Source organism: Anopheles cruzii, chromosome 3 (genome assembly GCF_943734635.1).
Source record: "Anopheles cruzii chromosome 3, idAnoCruzAS_RS32_06, whole genome shotgun sequence".
Classification (NCBI taxonomy): Eukaryota; Metazoa; Arthropoda; class Insecta; order Diptera; family Culicidae; genus Anopheles; species Anopheles cruzii.
Genome location: NC_069145.1, coordinates 56366173 through 56392543, shown reverse-complemented (window position 1 = coordinate 56392543; position 26371 = coordinate 56366173). Strand labels below are relative to the sequence as shown.

The following is a 26371-nucleotide window of genomic DNA, read 5'->3' as shown; positions in this document are numbered from 1 at the left end:
CAGGTACAAGCGGACTCAGCCGTTCGCTGCGGCAGAGCGAGTTTCGAAACTGCATTCTACCACTAGCTGGCGCTGGCGTCGATGTAGAGTGATTCGATCGATCAGACGACGCTGGTCAGCTCCTGCAGAGTGCTCGTCTGGTGCTGGTACTTTTGCTGCTGCCCGGCAATCGACAGCCGAACGACGACCTCGCGTGGATGGCGGGTACGTCAAGCCGCACCACACGGCATGTTGCCGGCCGGGTTGTTCGTGTTCATACCGCAAGCCTTCAGCTCGGTGAAGATCTCGGTGAAGAAACCCGGTTCGGCGTTGATGCGCAGCATGTTTGAGGACAGTCGGTTCACGATCAGCAAACATCTGCGGAAAGGAGCACCGGTGGAGAAGAAGGTTTAGTTAAGGACTCATCTTTTCCGGACATCCGTAAGGGCCCGAGAGAAGAAGTAAGCGAAAAGGCCATTGAACGCTGGGCGATTGGTGGTCGTGATTCGATTAGGATGTCGATTTAAGTGGTCGGTGCCGGTGCCCAAGGTACGTATCCCGTCGGGCCGGGTAGAAACTCTGTCTGGCCAATCACCCGAGAAGGAATGAATTATTTATCGATGTAATTCAATTGCTATTCCTTTGTTCTGGAACGTCTTCGCCATCTTGTTTGCCCACCGGAAGCCATCGTTTTCCCGGATTCTCTTACCCTGTGTCGGTATGGGTACACAAACAGAGCGAGGGAAACCGGATCAAAAAATCCTCTAACCCACTACTCTGTTCTAGAGAGGAGTACTTGATGTGGTACAGTCCATGACGGCCCACTGTCAAAAGCTTCTGTTGGTGGGCTGAAACAAGCACACAGTGTAGCAATGATCTATGGTGCCTGTTATTTGAAGAGCAATTGTCTGGTTTTTAACATAAATCAAGCCCGAACCGCAACGTCCTGCCCCAGCACGGAGGCTGGCGTGCGTTCAGGAACTGGGATTCGAACGTGGCGGAAATAAATTCTTTAGCTGTCGCTTATAAATCCATCAGCACCCCGCAGCGCGCGCCGTTTCCGTGCGAGGTCCATTAGACTGAAATAGTACACTCACACGCAAATATGAAAAAAATCGCAGAATCGTAAATTAATTTTCTCTAAGACAAAGTATCGTTTCCTGATGTTCTGCACTGCACTGGTGGGGTTTTGAATAAAAAACAGAAAACTTTCAATTGAATTAAAAATATAAAAACATATCTTCAAACAGTAACAACGACCAATAGAACAAATATTGATGGCGGATATCCGAGTTTTTTTTCCGATAGGCCCGTATCAATCAGTCCATTGACTCAAAAGGACTCGCGGCATAAAAGAGTCGTCGCGTAAATAGGGCTTGACATTTTTGCTCAGAAGTTTCAGTTATACAACCTCGAAGTTGAATTACCAAAATAGATCATAATGAAAAAAGGTAAATAATTATGATTGATGTTAACGTAACGTGAAAACCTCACTTCACATGTCACGAATATTGTGATGGATACGATTGGATGGATATTCGGCTTCACAAAGTTGCTTTCTCTTCCATAATACATGTTTTATCCATCGTATTTAGTGTATTCCGATCAAGTTTTAAATTTTTCGATACGATTTTTCAACAAATGAATATCACCAATCGTAGCACCGGAAACTTTACGATATATTTTAGTAAAGTATTGACCATCGCAAACTCCTCCTTATCTGAAGAACATCTGTTCGTGTGTTTGGACATAACCAGAAGAGGAATAAACAGTTGTTGCGAGGCAAACGAAAGTCTCCTGGAACCAAATACTTTCTGTAGACGGGAGCAATAAATTATCGCGCGGACATTACCAACGATAAAGGTTATGTTAGAAAATTCAAGATTCATGTTTCGGGCCACAAATCCCTGTTTTCCGACAAAACAACTTCTATTGCCGCACACACACACACTCCACCTAACTAAACACCAACGGCCCTCCCATTTGGCGCATGCTTTTCCGCGTTGGTTCAAGCCGGCAACATATTTTCCATTTTCCATTATTCGCGCCGGAGCAGCATCAACTGACTGATCACGCTGATCCTTTCGGCATTATGCTTTTATGATTAATTGCCGATCCAAGCGAGGCAATGTGTTTACCTTTTCACCAACAGTCCCCACCCGGTGCCCAGTGGCTGCGGTACTTACCTGTCCCAGAACTTATCCTTCGAGTCCTCCACTAGGAACGGTTTCAGTGGGTAGCTAATTTCATTTCCCATGTACGAGTAGGAAAGGTACAGGCAGGTTAGGACGGCGGCCTGCAGTTCCGCCTCCTTCGTCTCCTCGCCATCGACCAGCTCGCGGACGAGCATGTACACGAACACCACGTTCGCCGGGTTGATGAAGGCAACATCCTGCGGAAAAACGGTAACAGCCGAGAAGGGAAACGGTGCATAAATTAATTGATTTGGAACGCCCGAAACCCGTAGCCCGATGCGTCAGCTGGCCAATGCAGTGGTTTTCTGTTTTAGGAACGATAAGGGACGAGCATAAAATGGGAGGCACGGCTTAGTTTGTGGATCCCCGGCTCAATGTTCGCCGAGAATTGAAATCGATGGAGAGCACTATTTTCCATACAGTTTTTTCGCTGATTATTGATTTTTTTCTCGAAGCCATTGTGATAATAATGAACACTCGCTGTTGCAATTCGGAGTACCGTAATAAAACGTATAAATCTTCTAAGGCCATAGAACCTTCTTGAGCATTGTTGTTCGCATTAAACAGTAGTTAACATGTATCGCTTAGATAGTTTTAAGGTCACATTAAAACAATAAAACTCGCAGGTTTGTTATGGGCAGTCTCTTGAAACGATCAACGGTGGTTTTTGCCATAAATAGTCCTTACTTAACCACTATCTTACACAATCAATAGCTCTCAGAGGCTACGATCTCCAGTTTTATTTCGCTCTAAAACTCATTGGAAACTTCTCCGCAAACTAGTAGCAGTGGTTCTACACAAACCGCTACAGTCTATTTATTTGCCCACTAATCCACCACCGACGCTGTTGGAGGAGCACACCGATAGCGATTTGTGGTTTGGAGAAAAAATTCGCATACCAAAACCATCCCTTTTCCGACCGATAGTGTAATTTATTCATGCTTAAAAATCGGATTTAGGTCGTGGGGCTGTTTCACAGACAGTTTCAGCTCCATTTTTCACATACCACCATCTCCGGGGCTCCCGGCTATCGGTTCGTAAATGGCCCAATGGGCCACATCCCACACAAACCATGGCTCAGATGGTGATGGTTGCCGCCATGGTCAGCGATAAGGTATTCCGTTCGGGCATTTCCACGAACATGCAAATGCGCTTATGTGTTGGCTGGAATTATTCGCTCATCAGTCGAGCGACACACTTCAGACGTCGGTGAAACTCTTTTTTACATGGGGGGGAGGGGTGCGCCGGGTGGGCCAGGTGAGTTTGGCGCGTCTATCGCACTTGATCCTGGTTCGCTAGGAGGCAAAAGTTGCCAGGGCTGGAACCAAAGTAATCGGCCACTATGGTGTTATAAAAAGGTAGATAGACTTGAAACTGTCACTATATTCCACAAAAACGGAGCCTCTAAAGTGAGTAACCCTAACCAAAAGATGGCCCGGTTGATGATCCATTATACCGTTTTTCTTTTATTTAATAATATGTATAAATATTTGTATAAATTTATAACGAATTACAATGCTCTCTTCTCCTTATGGATATCACGAGAGTCTAATTGTTAGTTTAAAAGTATTATTTCATTTCATTTTCTTTACATTAGTTTACGTCTATTCCGTATGTCTGTTCTGGGAGTAAATTTCTGTTGGCAATAAATTTCATCAACACTTTATTTATATCTAGATGTTTGTGTTCAATAACGGCTATCAAGCGGCATCCTCATTTTCCAGATGGAAAACGAAATTGATTGCAAATTCATTAAGCTGAGCTTACGTACTGTTTTTGGGGAAATTTCATTCAAAGAGCTTTTCCTGCCATCGACAAGAAAACTTTGTTGCATAATCCTTTCCTCGTACCGTTCCAGAACGAGTGGCCACACGGGGGGGCCAGCCGGCACCACGATGGTCGCAATTGGGCGTCATAGAATTTCTTTGTGATTCTCTTTGTTTGTTGTTCCGAGGTCCGCGGTGAAGATTTATGCTCTACCATGTTCGAACAGTTCTTAGTTCACCTTCGTTGGACGCTGGCCAATGGAAATGCATTAATCACACCCAGTATCAAGGTTGGATGCTCCGGTGATGCACTCTGGTCCAGCCAGGGTTGTTACATGAGGCAAGCTTCGATAGGCACCTATCATCACCAGGCGACAACGGAAAGGGGCAGACTAGGACTAGCAACCGTGCAGAATCGGATCGAATGGTCGCGAAGAGAGGAGGCAAAACAATTTTCCAAACATTATCGACATAAATCAAGCTTGTCGAGCGTATAAATATTGGACACACTCTTTGCGGAGCCCCAGACAATCCCAGGCACCCGGGGACACAAGATAGCGCGCGCAACCCAGTAAAAAGTGTTCCAGTTTGGAGCGTTCTGTTGGCCAACGCAAAAAGTTGATCATGTTTTTCGTAATGTAGCGGTTTCTTTATCATGCCTTGTCAGTGAGACACACCATGTTTTGTTTTCGGCGCAGAAACTTGATTACAGTATGACATTCTGAATGGAAATAAGATTCGCACGCACATAAATTGTGTCCTTTTCGTTCGTTTTTACTAACTCTCCGCAGCAAAACAGCCATCAAATCTTTGAAAACGCGTTTTATGACAAAAGCTTAGGATTAAGTTGTGACGCAAGACACAAACTTCTAACCTTTTTTCGACAGTATTTTAACCTCGACCCGTCACTCGAGCTTGAATAATGGGGCAAAGCCTTACGTAAGTGGCCGAACAAAGCATCGCAGCGCGGGCTTCAAAACGGTCCGGGAAAACTCCGGGAAAAGCAGGTTTTGTGGTAGAGTTTAGTCCAAAAATGCTCATTAAATTTGCAAAAGGGGTTTTTGCACACTAGAGCGACGCGCTGCGTTGTAGCCTTCGAAATCCCGAGGTTCTCCACTAAATTAACCATTGAACGAGAATGGGCCTTTTCTTTATGACGCTGTTGTCAGATCTCGCCTCGCCGGCCGTTTTTGTAGTAAACCCGAGCGCGCCAGGGCCAATCGTAAAACGCGCGCTTTGAAAGTTTTTGCTGGCAGGCAGGACAGTGGCGCCGAAAGGGAGGTAGAATCGAGCACCGCACCAAAACGGACATTCTGGGCCGCGTCACGATCATCGTTTAATGACCGTCGTCATCGACGGGCTGGCAGTGGGTTGTGATTTTTCTTCTCCCAATTCAATTTTGGGCCGACACTGCGGGTGTCCTTTTTTGAGTCTAACGAAAGACCGATTTTTCTCACCACGTGCCTCGCAACAGTGACACCATTCGGCAGGTCACCGGCGGAAATCCTCGGTACCAGCAGCCCAATTTTAAGGCAAGCGACCTGGTGGGAGCTAAGTTCCGTATGGGTAGTTAATGTTTTAGAGGAGGTCAACCGAAAACATTTAATTGGGTTGACCCAACCGTTTGCATACGCTGGCCTTTGTTTCCGCGGCCTGTCTAACCTAGATTGGTGCGACTGACGACGGTAGTAGGTTATGCAGGTCATGGTTCTTCTAATGACCGTTTGATAGTACGAGGTACGCAAATTCCGTGGCGCGGCAAGGCTTAGCAGACCCTACAAAGAGGACTGCACTACGAGTTTAATTACAAACCCATGATGATATTTATAGGAACTTGGAACGAATGTCGAATTCTTTATCGCTCTTCGGCTGCGTAACTTTAACTTGCAACATCTAACTTAATGGCTTAGCTAAAATTACCATCAATGATTAAGCTGTGTCAATGCATAACGAGGGACTAATTATTAAATTTACATTCAACATCTTGTGCCTGAAAAGATTTCCTACTCTTTAATTTCGTTTCAACTTTTGATAGTAATGTTTCAGACATAATGTAATGTTTTAGGTTTTGAATATCGAAAAAATATTTAGAAATTACCGACGACTCGTTTCCAAAGTCTAGAAGGTACTATTCAATCGATAGAACAAAATCAGGGTTCGCTAAACTCGATTGGCCTTTCCACAGAAGAATTTCGGGTCTGCTGGTTACCGGCTGGTGTAATATTGGAGAACATAATCGATGGCAAACCGGTCGAAATCTCGTGACATCGGCTAATCGAATCAAGCTTTTTCAATAGCCGTTTCTCCCATTACTGGCCGGTGGGAAATGCTGCTGGTGCCACACAATACCGGTAATTAATTAGATCATTAGTAGATTTATGATGTCGCCCGTGCCGTGCCCACAAAACCACTCTTCTAGCAGCCTTCGTTCCGGCGCCATTCACCAAAGCATCTGTTGTTGTGCTATTTCACAAGCCAAGTTTCCACTTCAAACTTTCGCCCAAGTAATGAAAACTTCCTCGCCGCACTCAATGAAGGGACCGCCGCGCGGGTCGGAGTGGAAAGTGTGCAAAACTTTTCACCGAGCGACCGCAGCAGGAGCAGCAGCAGCCGGCAGCAGGATAAAGGCTCTGGCGTGCTCGAGAGTGCTGAAAGAAAAGCCGGCTGTGGATTACGTGGGGCGTTAATCAAGCCGTCGCCTGTCGGAGGCCCATCTCGTCGGCACAGCGACGAAGTTTTCCCACGGACCGAGGCGATCGGCCGAGACCCACTGCTCATCCACCAAAAACAAGCGTTCGACGGAAGTATCCCATCTGGCGGATCCTTCGAAAGGATGTCCTGCAAATTAAATCAAACACCCGTTTCTGCCCGGTGTCCCGGTCCTCCGACACGAGATTATTTGAGTCGGTGAATTGTGGTGGCAAAGGCGGCAAAGCTCGATCATCGTGTGCGAAAGTATTGAGGGGTAATCTGGTCGCCAGGAGTTGGTTCGTTTTCCTTGTCGGTTTCCGGCAACCGCATTACGGTTTCGGTTCCCCGTCATCAAAGGCCGGAAGTTCGGTTATGCGTACCTGCCAGCCCTGCAGCAGTAAGCTCCTGTCGACGGCCCTCAGCCACATCACAGCGTCGCCGGCCTGGAAATCGCGCAACTTGCGGCACCGATCGTGCAGGAACATCCCTAAGCACTTCAGCAGCTCCGAGGTGGACGCCTGGAATGAAAAAGAAAGAACCCCACAACAAGTTTAACATTTTGTTAACTCGGCCACAATCCTGAAACGTTGAAGAAAAATTGTACCACTCAACAATAAAACAAAATAAGGAATCCACAAAGCAAAATCCCAACGAATGAAAGAAGCCCTCAAGAATCAATTTTAAAACGTCGGTACGGTAAATAAAAACGTTCAAAACACCATTTAGCAAAGAAACGTACCGTTATTGCTGCGCGGAGGCCATTGTGCCGCTGACTGAAATCAAAATGACTCCCATTAATGTGCTTCCCTTTCAAGTTGCCTCCGAACAGGACACAACAACAATCAAACCCTTCGGTGCAATGGCACCGGGGTGGCAGAATTCAATTAACGCCGGACACAAAAGTGTCAGCTGCAGTGCAGCAAAACTCAGCACTCCTGTTGCAACGTCAGCACTCCTGGTGCACTCTGAAGCAATAGAGTGACTGTCGTGCCAGTCGTCCTCCTTCCGGCACACATACAAACAATCCAATTCATTTCTTGTCGTGACTGTCATCTCTCGTCGTGATGATGACGGAACGAAAAGCAAAATCAAGCGAAGCCGGGAAACCTTGTCACACACCCGGGACCGTTACAACCGTGTGACAGGCCCATTGCCCAGCCGTGACGGAAAGAAAGCGCTTTCCCAACCCGCTTTCCATCAGTGTGTTCGGTGTGCATAAAGTCAAGCGAAGAAAAAAACTAAACTGCACTCCACACTGTACACAAGTCACACTCGCCGCAGTCTCAGAAGAGTCTTGTTTTCCCGACCGACGACGAAGCAAAATCCTCGACAACTCCTCGGCACAGCACCACGACGTGCGCCATGCATCAGATAAATTGGAAAGCGACCGAAAGTGCAGACTGCAGAATAACGGAGCGAAAACTTTCGCGAGTTGCGGGCGAGTCAGATGGAGCTACATTTAATCATCATAAATGATAAAGCCCATGTTTTGAGTCACGCGTACGAAATGGCACGACATTAGCGACGAAAGTAATGAAAATGGTAAAAGTTTCTGTTGGTTTCGGTGTTTGAAAAAAATTTGAATACTCCAATGAGATAAAATACTAGGGTGATCATTAAGTTTTGACGTTCGATACCAGAGGGCGCTGCTACGAGTCTAATTTTTTTTGTCATATTGGTACACTCTTCACATGAACGTATGTGAAGTTTCATTTCAATCCGACTCTTAGTTTTTTTTTCACAAGCTATTTTGTATCGACGTGTCACAATATTTTTTTTTCAATGAAAAGAATCGAGTATCGTGCAATGATTCAATTTTTATTTTTAAAAAGTTTAAAAGCAAAGGAAAATTATGAACGAATGTTGAAAGTGTATAAGGACTCTTCGCCTTCAATAAAAGGGTTAAAACGGGGGTTTCTGAGTTTAAACGTGGTCGTAGTAGCCTTTAAGGCGTCAAAAACGCCAAAAAACAGACACAACACCTGAAATCGTAAAACAATACAGGATATCGATTTCGAAAACTGTCCAATCACTGATCGAAATTAAGTAGAAGACCTAGCCAACTCATTGAGCTCATAACCAATATTTTGACTGAAGTTTTGGGTTCCTAAAAGCTGTTTGCAAAATGAGTGCCGCATCCGCTAAAAACACATTCGAGTGCAACATTCTCGGCAACATTTAGAGCTTTTTCGAAAGGATAAAGTGAATTTTGTGCATTGAATCATCACTGTTGATGAGGCTTGGGTCTCTCACTATGATCCTGAATCAAAACAATAGGTTAAGAAGTGGTATGAACCTTTTTCTTCAGGTCCGAAACGAGTTCGTCCAGAAATTGCCTTAAAAGATGTTAGCATCAGTTTTGTGGGATGCAAATGGAATTTTGCTAGCGGATTACTTGCAAATTGATAAAACAATAAATTTTGATTATTTTTGTAACATTTTAGAGCAACTGCATGCGAAAATTCGTGAAAAAAGACCCGCTTTGCAGAAGAAAAACAACCTCTTTCATCAGGGCAACGCACCCTGTCAGAAGAGTATTTCCAAAATGGCAAAAATCCATGAATTAAAGTTCGAACTGTTGGATTATCCACCCTATTCACCAGATTTGGCCCATAGCGACTTCCATCTGTTTTCAGACAAACAAAAATCGTGCGCGGAAAGTGTTTTTCATCAAATGATGACGTCATAACAGCTGTAAAAAGATATTGTGACATGTCGATACTAAATGGCTTGTAAAAAAAAACTAAGTGTCCGATTGAAATGAAACTTCACATACGTTCATCTGAAGAGTGTACCAATATGACAAAAAAAAATTAGACTCGTAGTAAGGCTCTCTGGTATCGAACGTCAAAACTTAATGATCACCCTAGCATATTGTGGTCAGGGCGAGAATGCAATGTTTCGAATCCGCAATCATGAATTCTCAACTCTTTAGGATCTGGCTTGGCTCATATCAATTACTCACACAGCGACCAAGAGTGTGTTTCCCGACAACTTCAAGCAAACCGTCAATTGGCGGACAAATAAATGGCACTTTCAGAACATGTGCTTGCTGCATTAGATAAACCCAGTACCCAGCTCTCGTTCCACGAACCTTCAACGATGCTCTACTCAACATTAGTTGGCCCTTTGAGTCGTAACATGTCTGGAAATATGACATGGTTTCAGTTGCCCTTTTCACTGACATTTCTAAATCTCCGGCATCCTGCGGCTGGACATCCCACGGGAGCCACACTGGTCGGCGCGAGTGGGTTTAGTTTAAGCTTTCCAAGAAGGCCTTCCACTTGCGCTTCAAAGACGCGTCTTCACAGCAAGTTTATTGCCAGTCCGAGGCTGTCCCCAAGGACACGGGCCAATGATTACCAGCCCTGCTGCTGCTACCAGGAAGTCGATCGGCCCTGCACTGCAACTTCACTACAAAGTGACAAACAAAATTGGGCCTCCAACAAATCGTCCTCTCCAACTCCGCTGCTCCGTTCGGAAATCGTCCGTCCATTCCACACTCAGGAATGCCGCTACTCTGTCGGTAGGTTTTACTACCTCCCGAGAGTTAGATCAACCCCACTTTGGTTTCTTCGGCATCGGCCAAAGGACAGCAATTTTGCAAAAAAATCACTACTCTCTTGAAACGCCCAAGTGGACTGTTGCTTGCTAGTTTGTGGATAAGGCAACCGACGGTTTCCACTAGCTGGCTGGGTGGCTGGCTGGCAAAGTGTCCCTTTCTCAGGCTAAGTACATTCTTTCGTTCATCACAATCACCTCAAGGCCATTCCTACCCTGGAAGTGGTACCATTTTGCGACCCCCTAGCACCGCCGGCCAATACCACATCCCGCATTTCCATTACGCCGATGGAATTGTGTGCGAAAGATTGCGTAATTTGCGTCACAAACGGGGCATACTGCGGGCCATTCGAAAGCATGTCCGCGGGTTTGGTAATCTCATTTTAAATTGATGCCTTTCGGGCAGAATCGCCCACCCGCTTACTCCCGGACACTCGTTGGGCACTTTGTTCGCTTCCTTCGCGGGGCGATCTTGAAGATTGCGTAAACTTTTGCTCGGTCTCGGTCTCGGTCGGTAATTCTATGTGTGAGTTGAGACAGTGGGAGACAGTAGAAAAATGCGAAGCCACTTCCCGAAAACGAAATACTCTCGAAATACTGCGGGTTGCGAAAGTACGAACGGAACATGGAACATGCTAATGAAGTTGTAAAAGGGCCTATGTCCTGGGGCGGAATCACATTTTTATGCAGACCATTATGGAAGGTTCCCCGTAAATGAACTGATGACGAAACGGCCGCTTCTCAAAAGCTTAAGAGTGTACTTGAATGTTTTTTTAACGCAACATGACGTTTCGCCTTCAAGCAACCTTTTTTTAGATCAGTAGTATAATTATCAGTAGTATAATTGATTAAATTATCTAATGCCTGGCGAACGATGCCAAGATGTCGGTGCGACAGCCCGAAGGTTCCGTGTGTATCGCTCGGCCAGACACATGTGCCACGTGTCCCGAAACGACTCCGAAGGTCACACAGCGGCGGCATTCTTATGAACAGCAGCAATCACACATAAACGACGACGAGAAAATCCGCGACGACCTCCAGAAAACTTTTTCGTGTATCCAGCATTGGCAACATTCTTCGGGGAAAACAAAAACAGAACCATTCACAATCCTTATCGGGGCGTTGGGAAAAAAAAATCGGCCACAAGGCAAGGCGAACAATCTGCAGGTTCAGCAGGACATTTTCCGCCCCATAACCCCCGTATCGATTATTGAAAGACGCACCGTCCGGGCGTCCGGGCGATTGCCGGTTTGCGTCGGACCGTGAATCGATGAAAACTGTACCGAACCATGATGGTGGCCAAACGACGGTGACCACCTTCGATCCGTGCTGCTGCTAGGAGCATAAAAGGCGCTGAGCGTACATAAGATTCTTCCGCAGCGATGGCGCTAGATTCGCGAAGAACATTGCCGAAACATACTTAATATGCGATGCGACCAATTTGCCCTGACCCTACGAGTGTCCGGGGAGTGCCCAGTGGTAAGCATCCAATAATTTGCCTGCCAGAAGTCTGCGCAATGAATTATCACCGGACTCTTACCGGAGCATCATCAGAAACTGCGAGTCTCGGCAAACGGGGCCATGGCGCCACAATAAATCAAAATAACACCAGCACACGGAGGCTTCCTTCTTCCTTGGGAGGAGACACACTCCCCCCGTGGTCGGTGTTTACAGTTGCGCGGGCAGTCCTCGTTTTTGTCTCATTCGATTCGATACCGGTGTATCGATACATCGTCCGGGGAGCGGTCGGTGCGGTCGAATTGAAACATTAAAATGATTTATAGCCAAGGGCACACGGGGGTGCGTCCACAGGTCACGCCCGTGCCTACCAAAACACTGTTGCCACCTGCTTCCGTTCGACCGGAGCCTTCGGGCAGCAAACCTCCAGATCCTTGAGTGTCCGCCAGCCCGCCGGTGGACCAATAGTTCGTTCGGGGTGCCGTGGAGACGCCGTGATTTATTGCTTATTGATGTCGTGTGGTGCGTTCCGCCGCTGCTTTGTTTCGTCCTTTTTCGGGACAAACATGGGGCGGGAGGAAAATTACTCGCGTGTCGCGTGTTTGCGTGGGACGGCAGGATGTGGCCGGCGCGGATCGTCTTCACGCAGCTTAATCGATCATTGAGCGCCCGGCGACGGCGACGACGACGTTGGCGAGTGCTTTCGTTTGATGCTCCCCGAGGACACACGGATAATGTTCCCTTCTTCCTTTCTTTTTTCGTTCCGATAGACAGCCATCCATTCGCCGTGTGTTGTTTACCAACGAACGAAAACACTTCCAACGCACCCAAAAGCCTCGCTCTTCGGATGTCTTACTTTGTATCGGAGAAAATGAGTTTCAATTAATCGACATTAATCGTGGGAGTCGCCACATGCTGTCGTCCCCGTTGACATTTGATGACACCCGATGATGATCGGATCGGAGTGGCACACCACGCTCCTAAACCTACACGCCACCAGCCGTTCCGTGGGATGTTCCGGATCGATGCAATCTCATTACTGCCGCATGGATTTTTGCACCGTGATTTACTGTGTGACTCCCCGTGTGGCGGAGTCCCAATTGTCGGGTCTACCACCGTCGGTCCTGCCAGGGCTCGGTAGATTATAATTAAAATTTATAAATACCACTTGTCACCTGCACGCCACGCGGCGGGACAAAAAAGGGACCGCGCCGAAGTTGCGGTCATAAAAATATTTTCAGAAAAAAATGCCTCAAAAGCGAAACAATCGTCCTGGCGGGTTCGCTTGGCCATTTTTTTTGTCTTCCAAAGCAACACCCGAAAGGTGTCCCGCGCGCTCAGCATAAGACGGATAAGGCTTCTAATTTGCGCTTCTCACGAACGCAAAGGTGAGGAGTAACGGCAACAGGAGCAACAAAAAAACGGGGAGCATTATTTCAACGTTCCCAAATGGCTTTATTCGTCACGTTGGGTCACGTGATGGAATCGCTCGCAGAAAAGTACACGCGACCGGGCCTGTAGATTGGCGCCGTGGCGATAAGGCTGTCATTACGTCGGTGGAAACTCAAAACATTGTTGACTTTGTGCCGCTGCTGATAAGTGTAAGTTAAGTTTTTTTTTTACTCGTCTTTCTGAAAGGCTGAAAGGGTTTAAAAAACTTTTCACAAATCTTCTTACAATTTGACTTTATCAGCTCTTTTACCATCACGAAACCGTGTACCCCCATGAGATGGTTCTCGGATCTTTTCGGACAAGAATCTCTATATTAAGCCACGTGTCTTCCGCCACCAAGACAGCAGCATGCCACGACAGAGAGTCCTGCCAGCAGCTTCCATTTGCTTCATTGGAAAAGTTTTCCCAACGCAGAATGAAAAATGTCTGATTCATTTCAGTCTGCCCACTGTGCGCGCAGGAAGTTTGACGAGCGGTGCGCCACCACGCGTTCATCTCGTAAATGGTTCGGGGCTGGCGAAGAAAATGTTAACGAAGGAACGAAGAACGTATCCTCGGAACCAAACTTATTTGCACCCGCCCGCCCGTGATTTTACTCCAAATGAAGAACGAACGTGAACGAACGCGGGACGAGTGTTACATTACATTTTAAAAGCACATTTTTCTCGCTCCATTCAACAGCTGGCTGACTGGCTGGCAGGTGCGGCGGTATTTGTGCATTTTTCATGTACCTTCGCCCCATGCACTCCTGCGATCCTGTGCGCGGAAACCGTACAAAATCTCGACCGAAATTAATGGCACGGAATTCTGTGGAACTCGTGGGTCAACGCGTGTTGGAATGAACGGAAGGATCGCGGTGCGAAGGCGAACACAAGGCTCGCTAATTGTGCCCCCGGATTGTGCCCCTCGTGGGAAACGATTTATAAATGGCCAATGGTCGGCAAAAGAAAAACGCGACACTGAATCCTCCGTAGTCGTCGCAAACCGCAAAAGCGTGGTTTGTGTGGATGAAATTTAATTAGTGAAAATGTAGCACCTACTATTTCCACGCCCGGAAGGTCCGTCCGAGGGCCGGGTCACACACCGGAAGGCGTTCCAATTACCGACCAGTTTGGGACAATTTTCCCCAGTTTTGCCATCGGGCATCGAACGCTGAAAAATGTGCCCGATCACACAAGATGTCATTTATCTTGGACCTCGGCTGGGGGGACAGAGGAACGGCTAGAGCCTTGGTGTCCTCGGTGAGAAGAGATAAAAGGAAGCGCACGAATCTCTGGCTCGCGTTTCATTTCTGTCCGGACCTAGGGGGGGGGATAACGATCACATTAATTATGCGTGTTGTGAGTAATGATGGAGGGCGGCTTCGGAAATGGTTAATGATGTGACCATTTATCAACGAATGCCACGTGGAACATGATTTAAACTCGCAGCATGTTTGTTTCAATATTGCTCTTTTAAAGCTTTAGCACGAACGCTCGCCGTGGGGAGCGCTTTTATTCCAATTCCAATTATTTACACAATAGTTTATTACCGGTGCATGTGTTCGTGTTCCTTTTTTGGTGCGAAAGAAAACATTATTTTTCATCAGACCAGGATTATCCTGTTCCGCCACAGGATACACCGGTCACAGGCCTTATCTCATCATCACCGCACGTGCTGCTTTTTGTTTTAATTTCAAAAATGAAGTTTCCTCGTAACGGACGAAGAGAAAAACAACGATTTCCTCGTTATGTACTGTATTTCCATGGGATTTGGCCAAGCCTATCTATATGATAATATAGCCCAGGTTCATGAATGACTGAACATGACGAGTAAAATAATAAATTTATCATTGCCCTCTCACGAGCACACGAGCAAGAAGCTGCTTGCCACAAGGCTTGAATGCAAATTTGAATTGGCTACAAATTGTAAAGGACATCTATTATTCTGGTGCATGCTTGTCCAAGAGGAAGAAAACATCGTTCAAATAATAATGCCATTTTCGCAGTTAATCCTGCAACGAATTAATTACCCTTCCTAGTCCAAGAGATTTGTGTTCTTCCGAATGCCTCAAGAATTCAGCAGTTTAACGTCCGCCAACCGAACTTACGGAATGGAGTTAACCAAAGACTGATGTTCTTAATGACAGTGGTTTAGCTTACGTTTGGGCGTCTAAAAACGATTGCGACGTAAACAGTACTGATTTGTTGCGCACTAAACGTTCGTTGCATATTCTCCGTGTTTTAAAGCACTTCATTTCTGTATTTTGAGCTAGGCCACGGAAATCGGTAACACGACCCACGGGCACCATCTGTGTGACGTACAATCGACGACGCTTCCAAGAAGCGGCAGCTTGCGTGAAAATGAGCGGAATAATTTGTTACGGGCTCGATGAGACGTTCCCAAGGCAGTGCGCCGGCAGCAGCACCGAAGAACTCCACTCGAGACGCTCGTAAGAAAGCGATTATGCCAAGGATTATAAATGACAAGGAGGTCCAAAGTGCACCGAGCGGAACCAGATTTTTCAACCGGAGAGTTTAGAGCCGTTAACCGGCGTCTGAAGAGCACGCGCCATCGACGGCGCTGGCGTTGACGACAACAAAGTAATAATTGGATACGGCGCTAAGCTCCCCTGGCACCTCGACCGAAAAGCTGCGCGAAATCGAAGCACCTCCGGCAAAGGAGCGGTGCGTGGTGAAATAAAAGTTTACAACCAGCGAAAAGCGAGTGGGTGAGTTTTATGAAAAGGAAGCGGACCTCAACGGGCTATTTACAGTATTTTATGGAACTGGTTTTTCTTCTTGCCCATTGCAACGCGCGGACGATGATTTAATGCACTGGCTTAGCGGGGAGATCCATGGTCGTGAAACGCTTGTCGCCCCCACGACTAGAGGATTCTTTCTTTGGAAATTGTTTTCCTGCGGTGCGGGTTTTGATTTAGTTTTATCGGAATATTATGAGATTATATTCGTCTTTTAAGTACTCAAAATTAGACTTACTGGTTACTTGCAGCTTAATGAAGAAGCATTAGTTAGCATGAGCTATTCAAGCTTGTTTTTCCTGTGTTTTTGTGAGATTCTTTTAACTCAAATTCATAAGGATTCGTAAGAAATAGTTAGTTTTTCTTATTATATGAAACTAATTGTTAGGAAAACTTATTCAGGGTCATTGTTGCCTTAAATAGTAATCCTATGTGTAAGACAAAGTATAGTGAAGTAAGGAAAGTTAAAAAATGACAACCAAAATTATATTTTTTTCTAAATAGAATTGCAAACAACGAAGCCTATAAATATAACGTTAATGAAAATGATTCAAACCAGGCGAAAACAATTTTGGAAATGAAATATGCTTTGATGCGGTGCATATCATGAAATAGAGGTCCCTACACCACGAGCTTTGTCACAAAAGGGCGAGCCTAAATTCATCACACCGAACAGCGCCTGCGTACGCCTATAAACTTTGGCTACGTCCTCCGTTCGTCAGTAAACAAATAAATCTGCTTCATACATTACAGCGGCATACACAACAAGTCCTTCAGAATTTCGAGCTCCACCCGTGGAGAAAGTATAATCAGGATTCGTTGCAGCGTTGGCAAACAGCACTCGCAGCGTTGGCCGTTGGCACGCAGCTCGAAGGAACACAACGCAAGGATTAGCATTTCGGAGGCTTGGCGAATGAACCTCCGAGTGGTTCCCCGTTCAAAGGGGCGCGCCATCATTCCGCCTCACATGAGCACTTAATGCAACCGGCGCAATCCTGTTTACACGATCCAACCATTAGCCGCTTGTGATGGACGAAAAATCCTGGGCCGCCGTTCCGAAAAAAACCCCGGTGGGGGATAAACCCACCCGTCCGGCACAGGACGTGACCGAAACGAGCCGAAACGGCACTGCGCGCTCTGGTTGGGTGCGTAGAGCGCCGTAAACACTTCAACCGGCTTCCAAGCGTATCGGAGACTCCGGCTCCGAGACGGGCTGCAAATTGCGCTCCAGAAGGCGCTCGATGAAGGCCCGGGTGGGGGCGCTCTGTGTGCCTTGCAAGTTGAGCCCGTTGGCTCATTTTAGCGATAATTAGTGTGCCAGACGAGAAGCGGATCAATCGAACCGGCGGAACTTTGCACTTCGCACGATCCTGCCGATCGGATCGGAGCAGCAAAAAAGGCGGATGGAATACTGCAGTCGGATGCACGCTGCAGCAAAAGAGCGAAACGAATTCCGACGCCTAATTGGAAGTAAACGTGAAGTGAACTCTGCTCGTCCTTTGAGCGAAATGGGAGCGAACCGTCATCGGAGGTTCGGATTTTTACGGCCGGAAAAGTGATGCCGTTATGCGAGCTAACTTTGTTGCATTTAATAGGGTATCACTTCTGGGAATTCGTGGTTTAATTGGTGCTTTAATTCACGTAGATGCTCGTTAGGAGGACAGTTTGAGCTTAATTTACTGAATGCAGTTTGGGAGTTTAATAATTTGTGTATTAAAATGAACACGTGTAGATTACGCTTCCCGGAACGACGAACACATTTCATAAAGGGTGTATCCGATCTCAAAGCAAGCAAAAGGATGGAAACTAAAAACACTTTTCCATTAAATGATATACTAACTAACTGGACTAAGAGTTGAGAACCGGACTGTTAAAAAGATGGCTATACCTGTCTATTGGGACTTCCCAGTTTAGCGGTTCATTCATTTTTACCTTGACATTCATTCGACATCAGATAAATGATTTCAGGTAAAAAAAAAATGATTTCAGTTTGCAACCCATCATTGAAAGGGTTAAACTATGTCAACTTTTGTGCCTGAAAATGACGTTTTGCGGGAATTATTATTTTTCTGCTTCTCTTGAAGAAAACTGCTTCGGAATCACACCAAATGCTTGTCGGGACTTGTGTTTGGAAGATCGCTATGCTTTAAGTGGCTTAAAAAAATTCAAAATGGCGATTTTGACTTTACAAAAAAAAGCGTCCAAGGAAAAAACGGACTTTCTGATGGGACAGAAAGGTGTGGTGTTTCACAAGCTCCTAAAACCTGATGAAAATGTTAATTCCGATCGCTACTGACAACAAATGATCAATTTGAACCATGCATTGATCGAAAACGACCAAAAAGCCGTTCCTGTTTTCTAAAATGGAGGCGCCTGGTGACCCGTAGCATTAGCACCAGGCGCCCCAAAAAACTAAACTGTTTTAGGATACTACCAAATCACTTGGATGGGAGCTACTAATCCTCCCGCGTTATTCACCAGACTTGGTTCTTTCTGAATATCATTCATTTTCATCGATGGGACACGTTTTGGCTGAGCAGTCCTTCGTTTTTCTACGAGGAACTCGAAATGGGATGACTAATTAGATTACTTAAAAAGTCGAAGAATTCTTTTCTCTGGGAATCCATGATTTAGCAAAGAGATAGGAGAAATGTATAGCTAGCGATGGCACATACTTTGAATAAAATAGAAAATCGCATTAAAATTTTATAAACGTTTTTTTGTGTGTTAAAAACAGTCCAGTTCTCAACTCTTAGACCTAGTACTATATTAGACGGCCAATTTAATCTTTCTATACTGCGCTCTGTCTGTAATGTCTAGAAAATCAGCAAGAAGATGAATAAGACCACTACAGACCATTACATTAGCATGGCAACCATCCACCACGGGAGGATGCCGGAGAGTGCACTTTTGTAATCATCTCCGGGGATTAGTGCGTTTTGCAGTGAAAGTTATTCCTCGCACATCGTCCGGACCGGACCGGAGAGGTGTTATGAATGGCAACGATACAGCAATCTAAAGAAATTGCAATAATCGCTGGCGCCACGAAATGCTTTCCTCCAGACACGATGAATGACGATCATCATCATCATCATGCAGTTTCTCATCCGTCGCCTGAGCCTGAAGAGGACCCGAAGAAGGACACAAAGGCACAATAGGGTAAAAGAAAAAAAAACTATCTGCGGCAGCAAATGGCAACCGACGGACAGGAAAATTACTTACGGAAAGTGTGCTTTTAATGAACTGCTCCATTACTTCTGAAGGGTATTGTTTCTGTTTAGACCTTCTGAAACCTTTTTGCACAACGCAAGCTTTTAATTTTATTACATTCATCTTAAATGCTTGATGGGTGTTTGGTTTCTGAAGTGCAATTGTTTGTAGCTTAAAAGCATTTTACTACAAACGTTTAAATTCTGCAGAATGGGTTCATACAAAGTCATATTTATTGAGGTAAAAATCCAATAGAAGTCACAGTGAAAATGCTTTGAATAATCCATTGTCAGGACTATTTAATACAAGCTAAGCCTTGTCAATGTGCCGATTGAAGTTCGATTTCACGTAACGAGTTAGCGAAAGCAACACAACCACCGTATCCAATAACTGTTGCTCTGGCCCGATGGCAGTAATTTATGCCGCCCTTTTCGAAATCCTGGGCGCGCATCTCACACCATCGACACGCGACGGTGCTCGGAAGCCGTTCGGAAATAAATTCACTTTACAGCACAGCACCCACGTGACACGGGGATTCCATTGTCGCTAAGCTCTATTATCTCGGTACATTCTTGTGGCGATCGCGGTGACACGTGGAGCCCCACACCACCGGCCACTGGGTGATCATGTGACTCGCTGGGTGGCACGTGGAGCCCACATCAATGGCGGTCGTTCGGAATGCAGATAAAAGCCATTCGTCCGGAGTGAGCCTGCGAGCTGCGCTGGCACTCTAGGGCGACGTCCTGGCGACACGGCGCATTAAATGACACAAAGCTAAGACAAACATCTAAGAAGTGGCCATTACGCTGTGGCGAGCAGACCAGCATGCTCCAGCATAACCGGTGCTGCGCTAATGCAACGCTTCCGGCTAAACGGGCACACGTGTGCACGTTCCTGGGGCTAAAGTGGTCACCGCTACGACTTCGACGGAAGTCACCGTCGCAGCAAGCCGGGACGCGGGACGATGTCCTCTCACTTCATAAACATAAATTTACATAATGTACGCTACTTTACGGTGGGAGATTAAGTGTCTCTCTATGTGTGTGCGTTTGATGTTGCTATGCGAAAGCTTGATTCTATTATCTAACATCATCGCCATCCGCCCGGTCTTTCGCTTCTTCAAAGGATCTATCGATCCGGACGGACTGCTGTGCTTCGAGGTCCCAGAACTCTGCTACAGCACATATCGTTTCGAAGCCGGCCGGCGGATGTTTGACCATCCGTTACAAAACTTTCTCCGGTGAAAACCTGGGTAAAAATGTGCCCGGGCAAAATAACACAACGTTCTTTACGGAGAAAATTTTCAGCGCATCCCCATCCCGGTTTCCGGTTCGGTGCGATCTGTACTTTGGAGTCGGCCAAGCTGAAACCCTGTTTGTGACTTGTTTCACTCGGCGGCGAAACTTGTGGTGAAATGGAAAAACAAGTTCTTCACAACCAAGTTTCCGTTATGAAGAACTAGAAACACATATGGTTCGTAGAATTATTGACCAGAGCATCCAATGCAAGAACGATTCTACCGTTACGGCAATTCTGTAGTTGAGTGCAGGGCAGCAATATTAACTGCAGTAGACTGAAGCAAGTTTCATTGTTCTATTATTTGTTCTAAATCTATTTGTTTCTAAAAATGGTTTGATCGCCATTATTTACATTTACGGTATAGATACTGTTAATTAACAGATAACTTATACCGCAAGGAAAACAACATATTATTCCGCATAGCTCACAGAAACTCAGAATATTTACTGCCAACATTTCTTCTGCCATTTTCATTCGGTGCTCTGTTCTGCTTAGAAAACAGCACCGTCCAACCACCCAGGTGCGGGAAAAGCAAACAGTTCTGCGTGACGGTCGTATTTTTGCCAATAATCTTCGAAATAGATTTTAATATCAGCACAAAGTGAATTGTCCAACCATTTGCCCGTTCGCAATGCGTTTGCGTCAATAACGAGCCACGTAGCCGCCGCCCCCGGGTTTCGGTGTCACGTGCGAATGGTAAATCACCGAGAGCTGTCGACGCGGCTATGGATCGACGGGGAACGAACAAAAAAAAAAGGTACGTGTGCCAATCACAACATTACTACTCAAACAGGTACTCCCCGACCATGCCAACAGCAGCCAGCCCAATGGTCGCCATTTTATTCCACGGTTCACGGGCCACAAACATATCCGTTCCAGTGCGCGATTGGGTGGTGGTTATGATAAGCGGTTATGTTCTCTCGCCCACCCGGCAACGGCGCATTGCGAAGGTATTTGGATACGGAAAATGACAGCGAATTGCTGTTGCAATTTCATAATGGTAACCGAACCGATGGCAGCATTAGAACGTTAAACCATTAACTCGCTTGAAAGATTAGAGCATTGATAGGTTAATGATTAATGATTGAGCTAAAATGGTAGTATGTTTTGGCATGGAAAAAATTACGTAAAAAACTATTATTATTACGCAAAAGCCATTTTATTATTTTATTGGCGATGCTCTATAAATACGGCTCATCGTATCAAAATTGCTCCACATAACAAATCGACTGCAGAACATCTCGACAACAAATCTTTGTCTATTAGCGAGAAAAAACTCAACCAAACCATCAAATGAAAGGGTAAAGGGATTCTTCTGTGCATTCGACGTAGACTCAATGATGCTGGCAACACGCGCCATTCTTCTCAAATTATCAATCACTCATCTCCAAGCGTTTCCGCACCTAAGTGAGGTTAATTTGCAACATTTTACCATCAGCATGTTGTAACATTTACTTGATGTTAGGCAAATGCGCTCTGAACTGATGAGTCTGTTGGTAGCTAAACTAGATTTATGAAGACTTAAACCTTTCTCCCTTAAACGTGCCAAATCAGCATTCATAATCCTCTTTCCATTCATAATAGAGGATGGCTTTAGTCATGGATATCTCGTGAAGTATCGATCGTACAGTTTCAAATTAAGGCTCATTTCAAAGCTGAATCTTCACACTTTAAAAACTGCTCTCACTGTATTTTGATTATTGCATTCGTTTGTGAGTTACATGCTGTTAACTATAGAAGTCAACTAGAAGAAAATTCGGTATATTTTACATTTTTTCTTTGAAAAAGGCGAAAATTCAAGCTAGACCGTTGAAATTTTGCATGGTGTTTATAGTGCTAAGAGTGAGCTACGTGAAATTTTGGTTTCGTCGACCCGTTTCAGTGATTTTTTATGTTGAAGCCTAGGTAGAAATGTGTCGATAGAAGAAAATGTCGATAAAATCACAGAAATAATCAAAGTTGATCGGCATGTTCGTAGTCAGAGCATCGGCCAGGAGCTAAAGGTTAACCATCAAATAGTTTTAATCCATTTGCGCAAACCTGGATTTATAAAAAAGCTCGATGTTTGCGCGTCATCCTACATATGGTGTATTTACACCATAAAACATGATGGCTCGAGTTTCCATCTGCGCTATTTTGGCCAAACGGAATGAAATCGACCCATTTCTTTAATGGATGGGTATCCCAACACCTTAAATACAGTTTTGAAACTTACGCTTATGCATCATTTAAATAATGGATTTCTTTTTCCCCAAACCAATATTTTTTAATATTTTTTAACAATATGTTCAACAATAAGCAAAGTCGATTGAATCATGTAATAATATAATATAAGTTGATCTGTTCGAGAGCATTTACGACGATATTAGGAGTAGAGATGGAGAAAGTGGTACGTGTTTTGTTAATGGAAATGAAACTGGTGTAAGTAAATAAAAGCACCAGCAGAGCATCAGTAGAGTTCCATGTCTATGCTACACGATGCAGCCGAGTTCTCTGGCATCTGGAACAGCATAATGGAAAATAAAATGCTTTTCCTTTCCTTGCGGCCCTTGGTATGTCGAGAATGTCTTTCAATTTTTCGTGTGATAACTCAAGATGGCCCATCGGTTAAAGAGCTGCGACATCCTGGGGTTTCACCGCACGCGTGTATCGATTCGTAGACCTCGTTTTTGAGACGATGCATGCGATACGCAGCCAAACCACGCAGCACGGCACGATCGATCGTCCGTTACCTCTTATTCTGTGGTTAGTTTTCGTAATGTACGACTCACAACTCTTTCCCCTATCATCATCGTCATCACCATCATCATCATCATAATCATTATGTTCTCCTTTTTGGAGGGAAAAATGAAGAAAGTGAGAAAGCTTCAGTGAGACGAATTGAGGCGAAACCATTTCTGAGTCCTCGCTGTGGCTCGTGTGACGCGTGTTTGGAATATATTTCTATTCATTTGTTATTTATTTATGCCAACCATTGGAAGGCCGGTGGGGTCACCGGGGCGGGGGGGAGAAGTACATGTCTTGCCATCAAATGCACTCTCGGCCACCACACCCCCGTTTTGGCCCAGCACATGATTGCAACACAATTTCGGTTCGGCTCTGATTTCGGTCGCCAATCAGCAGTACGCGTTTCGGCGGTGGCCACAGGGGTTGGGTGCCAAGGGGGTCGAGTGCTGCCAACCTGCTTCCCCAATTGTCCCCGTTGTCGTCGTCGCCGCGGTTGCCCAGCAAGAGTCGACTATCGATTTCCATCCCGTGCCAGGGCGAAAGGCTTTTTGGCTTTCACCGACGTCCAGTTCCATGGCTACGAAAATGCACCAAATACGGTTGGGTGGTGTTGAACGTCACGTTTGACGCCCGCTGTCAACCCGGTCCCGTTTCAATGTTTATGTGTTAGTCGCACCACCAACACCTAGGCAACGCAAAGGGCGCCACGCCAACACCGTCTGACCCGTGGCGGGTTACCCAGCAGCAAGTGCGGCCCAAGTTGATGTGTTTCGTGCCAACATAGCCGGGGGGTGAGGGGGTGGTGATGGGTGCCAACTATGTTTCGGCATTCGGCAAGTTGGAGTTGGCCCCGCGGGGCTTGGATGAGTCACCATCTGGCGACCACGCGCGCTCCGTTCGAAAGGAGCACCGCGTGTAGCGATTGCCCTTCGTGCCAACTTCCTTTGTCGGTTTTCCACTCCCCTACGCCCTCCGCAAACCCCCGGAGGGTCTGCAACGTGAATCATACATCGGAATGCCATCATTTGCTCAGCGCCACTCTTGATCTTCGTTGCCTTCGTCGGCGGAATATTTACCCGGCCGACCGGCAGTTGCCGCTGCGCACGACAATCACTCTGGCCGGTCGGTGGGTCGCGGGAGAGGGGAAATAAAATAAAAGAAAAATGGTTCACCCGAACGGTTCGCGTCGATCGAAGAGAAAAGGAAATTCCGGTCCACATTCCTTTGCACGCGCGCGCGTTTTTCCGTCGTCGTCGTCGTCGTCGCGATGGTAAACAAATGGCGGAATCGTCACGACACATGCACATAAGCCGCCTCTTACACACACACACACGGGCACGTGTGCACATAAGCCAACCAACCAGCCGCCTCAAGATCCTTGGTATAGATTGCTTCCCTTAAGGGCAACACCGGGGCCTCGGTGGTCGCCGATTGTTCGAACGCGAAAATTTGATTTGTTACTTCGGGGAAACCGGGGGTGTACCGGCGGCGGTGGTGGGGTGGGAAAATTGTCCCGCCCAATTCGGGGCAATCGGAGCTCGGAGCGGATGGTAATGATTCCATGGGGGCACGGGGATCGATGTGCCGTTTGACAACACGGAACGGCTCGAGAGCCGCGGCCATCAATAAAAACAGGGATATCGGGCACGATCTAAAAGGATTTTCGTGTGTCGCTTTGCTGGACCGTCAAGAAATGGGAGAACAAGCGTGGTCCGGGGACGATTCCAGTTCCCATCGTCCCGTTCGATGCGTAACGGGCGCAATGGAATTGCGTTTGGAAAATGGTGAATGGTGACGCTTTGCTTGATTTATGAGGCGTTGGAGGAACGGATTGTAAATACGATTGGAAGTCGCGAATGTGTGAAGGGTGGCGTATTCAAGGATGTTATATACGCAATCGTGTCAAGTAATCAAGAACAATACTGTCCTGCTGCATGTATCGATCAATATCACAAGGAGAAAGTACACTGAAAACCTAGCCAGAATTCTTGCGAAAGCATAAAGACGGAAATGAAACAGAAAGGATTTATTGGAGAGAAACACAAAACTGGAGGTTCTCCGTTATTGACGTTTGATAATTAATTTGGTGATAAGCCACTTGTGATTCGAACCTAACAATACCCTTTTGTAAACAGTAAAATATAAAAATACGGCACCGATCCAAGGAAACGCTAAGAATAAGCTTCGCTCAAGTTAAAAGGCACAGTTCCGCCGAGCCGAGTGCCGGCTAGCAAGGCGGAAACGGGGTTTCACTGAACCGTAGCCAGAATGGAGCCTTCCAAAGGTAAACAACAAACAAGTTTGCAACGGCGGATTGGGGAACCCCGAAATAAAGGACCTTTACTCTATGACGTTCGCCTTAGTGATCGGCAATAAGTTTGTGTTCTGTTTCTTATTTATAGTCGATTTGGGGGTGCCTGAATGAACCTAATAATTTCAATACAGCTTTAGCAGCGTAGGCAACTTTTGATCTTTGCAGGAATTGGAAAGGATCCCACAGTTTTGAGATGCACCCTGAGTAAATAACGCAATCCTTGAATGGATCGTTTGCGTATTCTTTCATTTTCAAAGACTTTCATTTCGTCGGACCGTTTTGAATAGTTGCGGTGGTTTTCGTGTGGGATATCCGTCTTCTTTCCCTGGGGCACCTCATTTCAGGTCAGTACGAGCGGCGCAATGTGCACTTTTCTCTCAGTTTGTTGAACCCATCCAGATTCCGACATTTTATGACCCGTTTCGGGACATTTTATGATCCGTTTCCGGCGCATCGTTGTTTACTGTTGCTTTCTTGGCGAAGATAAGCGTAAACATTTTTTACCTATTTTTTTACCTAGAATGGAGGTTTTGCCCAGTTTGTCCGCGTCATTGTTCGCGATAGTTTTAATTGCTATGGCTGAAACTGATTAATGAAATATTTTTTGTTTGACTTCCTTATAACAAAAAAAAATTTTTTATGTTCCTCAAAATGGTTGAATTCTAAGGAAACGAAACACACAAACACAACAAAGGCGCGAAGAAAATGGTTATGTTTTTCACGAGATTCGTCTCCTAACCGACATAAACTCCTTCGACCATAACGATACTCAACGATACAAACCTAATCGTGCATGGACTAACTAAATTTCGTGCCGGGGCAATCATTCGATTGGGTTCCCGTACGGGAGCCGTCCGATAATCGGAAAGCGAGTCGCGTTCCATTCCGCGCAGCTGATCAAATTCCGAGCAACCCTCGAGAGTCCTGCATCGACAAAAATCTCCACCAGGAGACGGATACGACTTGTGCAAAACGAGAT

The 26371-nt window shown here is 45.9% G+C and overlaps 1 protein-coding gene across 1 annotated transcript in view; it reads right to left on the bottom strand.

The window, feature by feature from the left end:
- Positions 1 to 209: 209 nt before the first annotated feature.
- The window catches only part of LOC128273741 (putative uncharacterized protein DDB_G0286901), a 43894-nt gene continuing 17732 nt past the window's right edge, over positions 210 to 26371 (bottom strand). The window contains exons 2-4 of the mRNA XM_053011774.1: positions 7012 to 7149; positions 2166 to 2371; positions 210 to 357 (exon numbers count right to left, since the gene is read on the bottom strand). Coding sequence (XP_052867734.1) covers positions 210 to 357; positions 2166 to 2371; positions 7012 to 7149 — 492 coding nt within the window. The remainder of the gene's footprint in view (positions 358 to 2165; positions 2372 to 7011; positions 7150 to 26371) is intronic.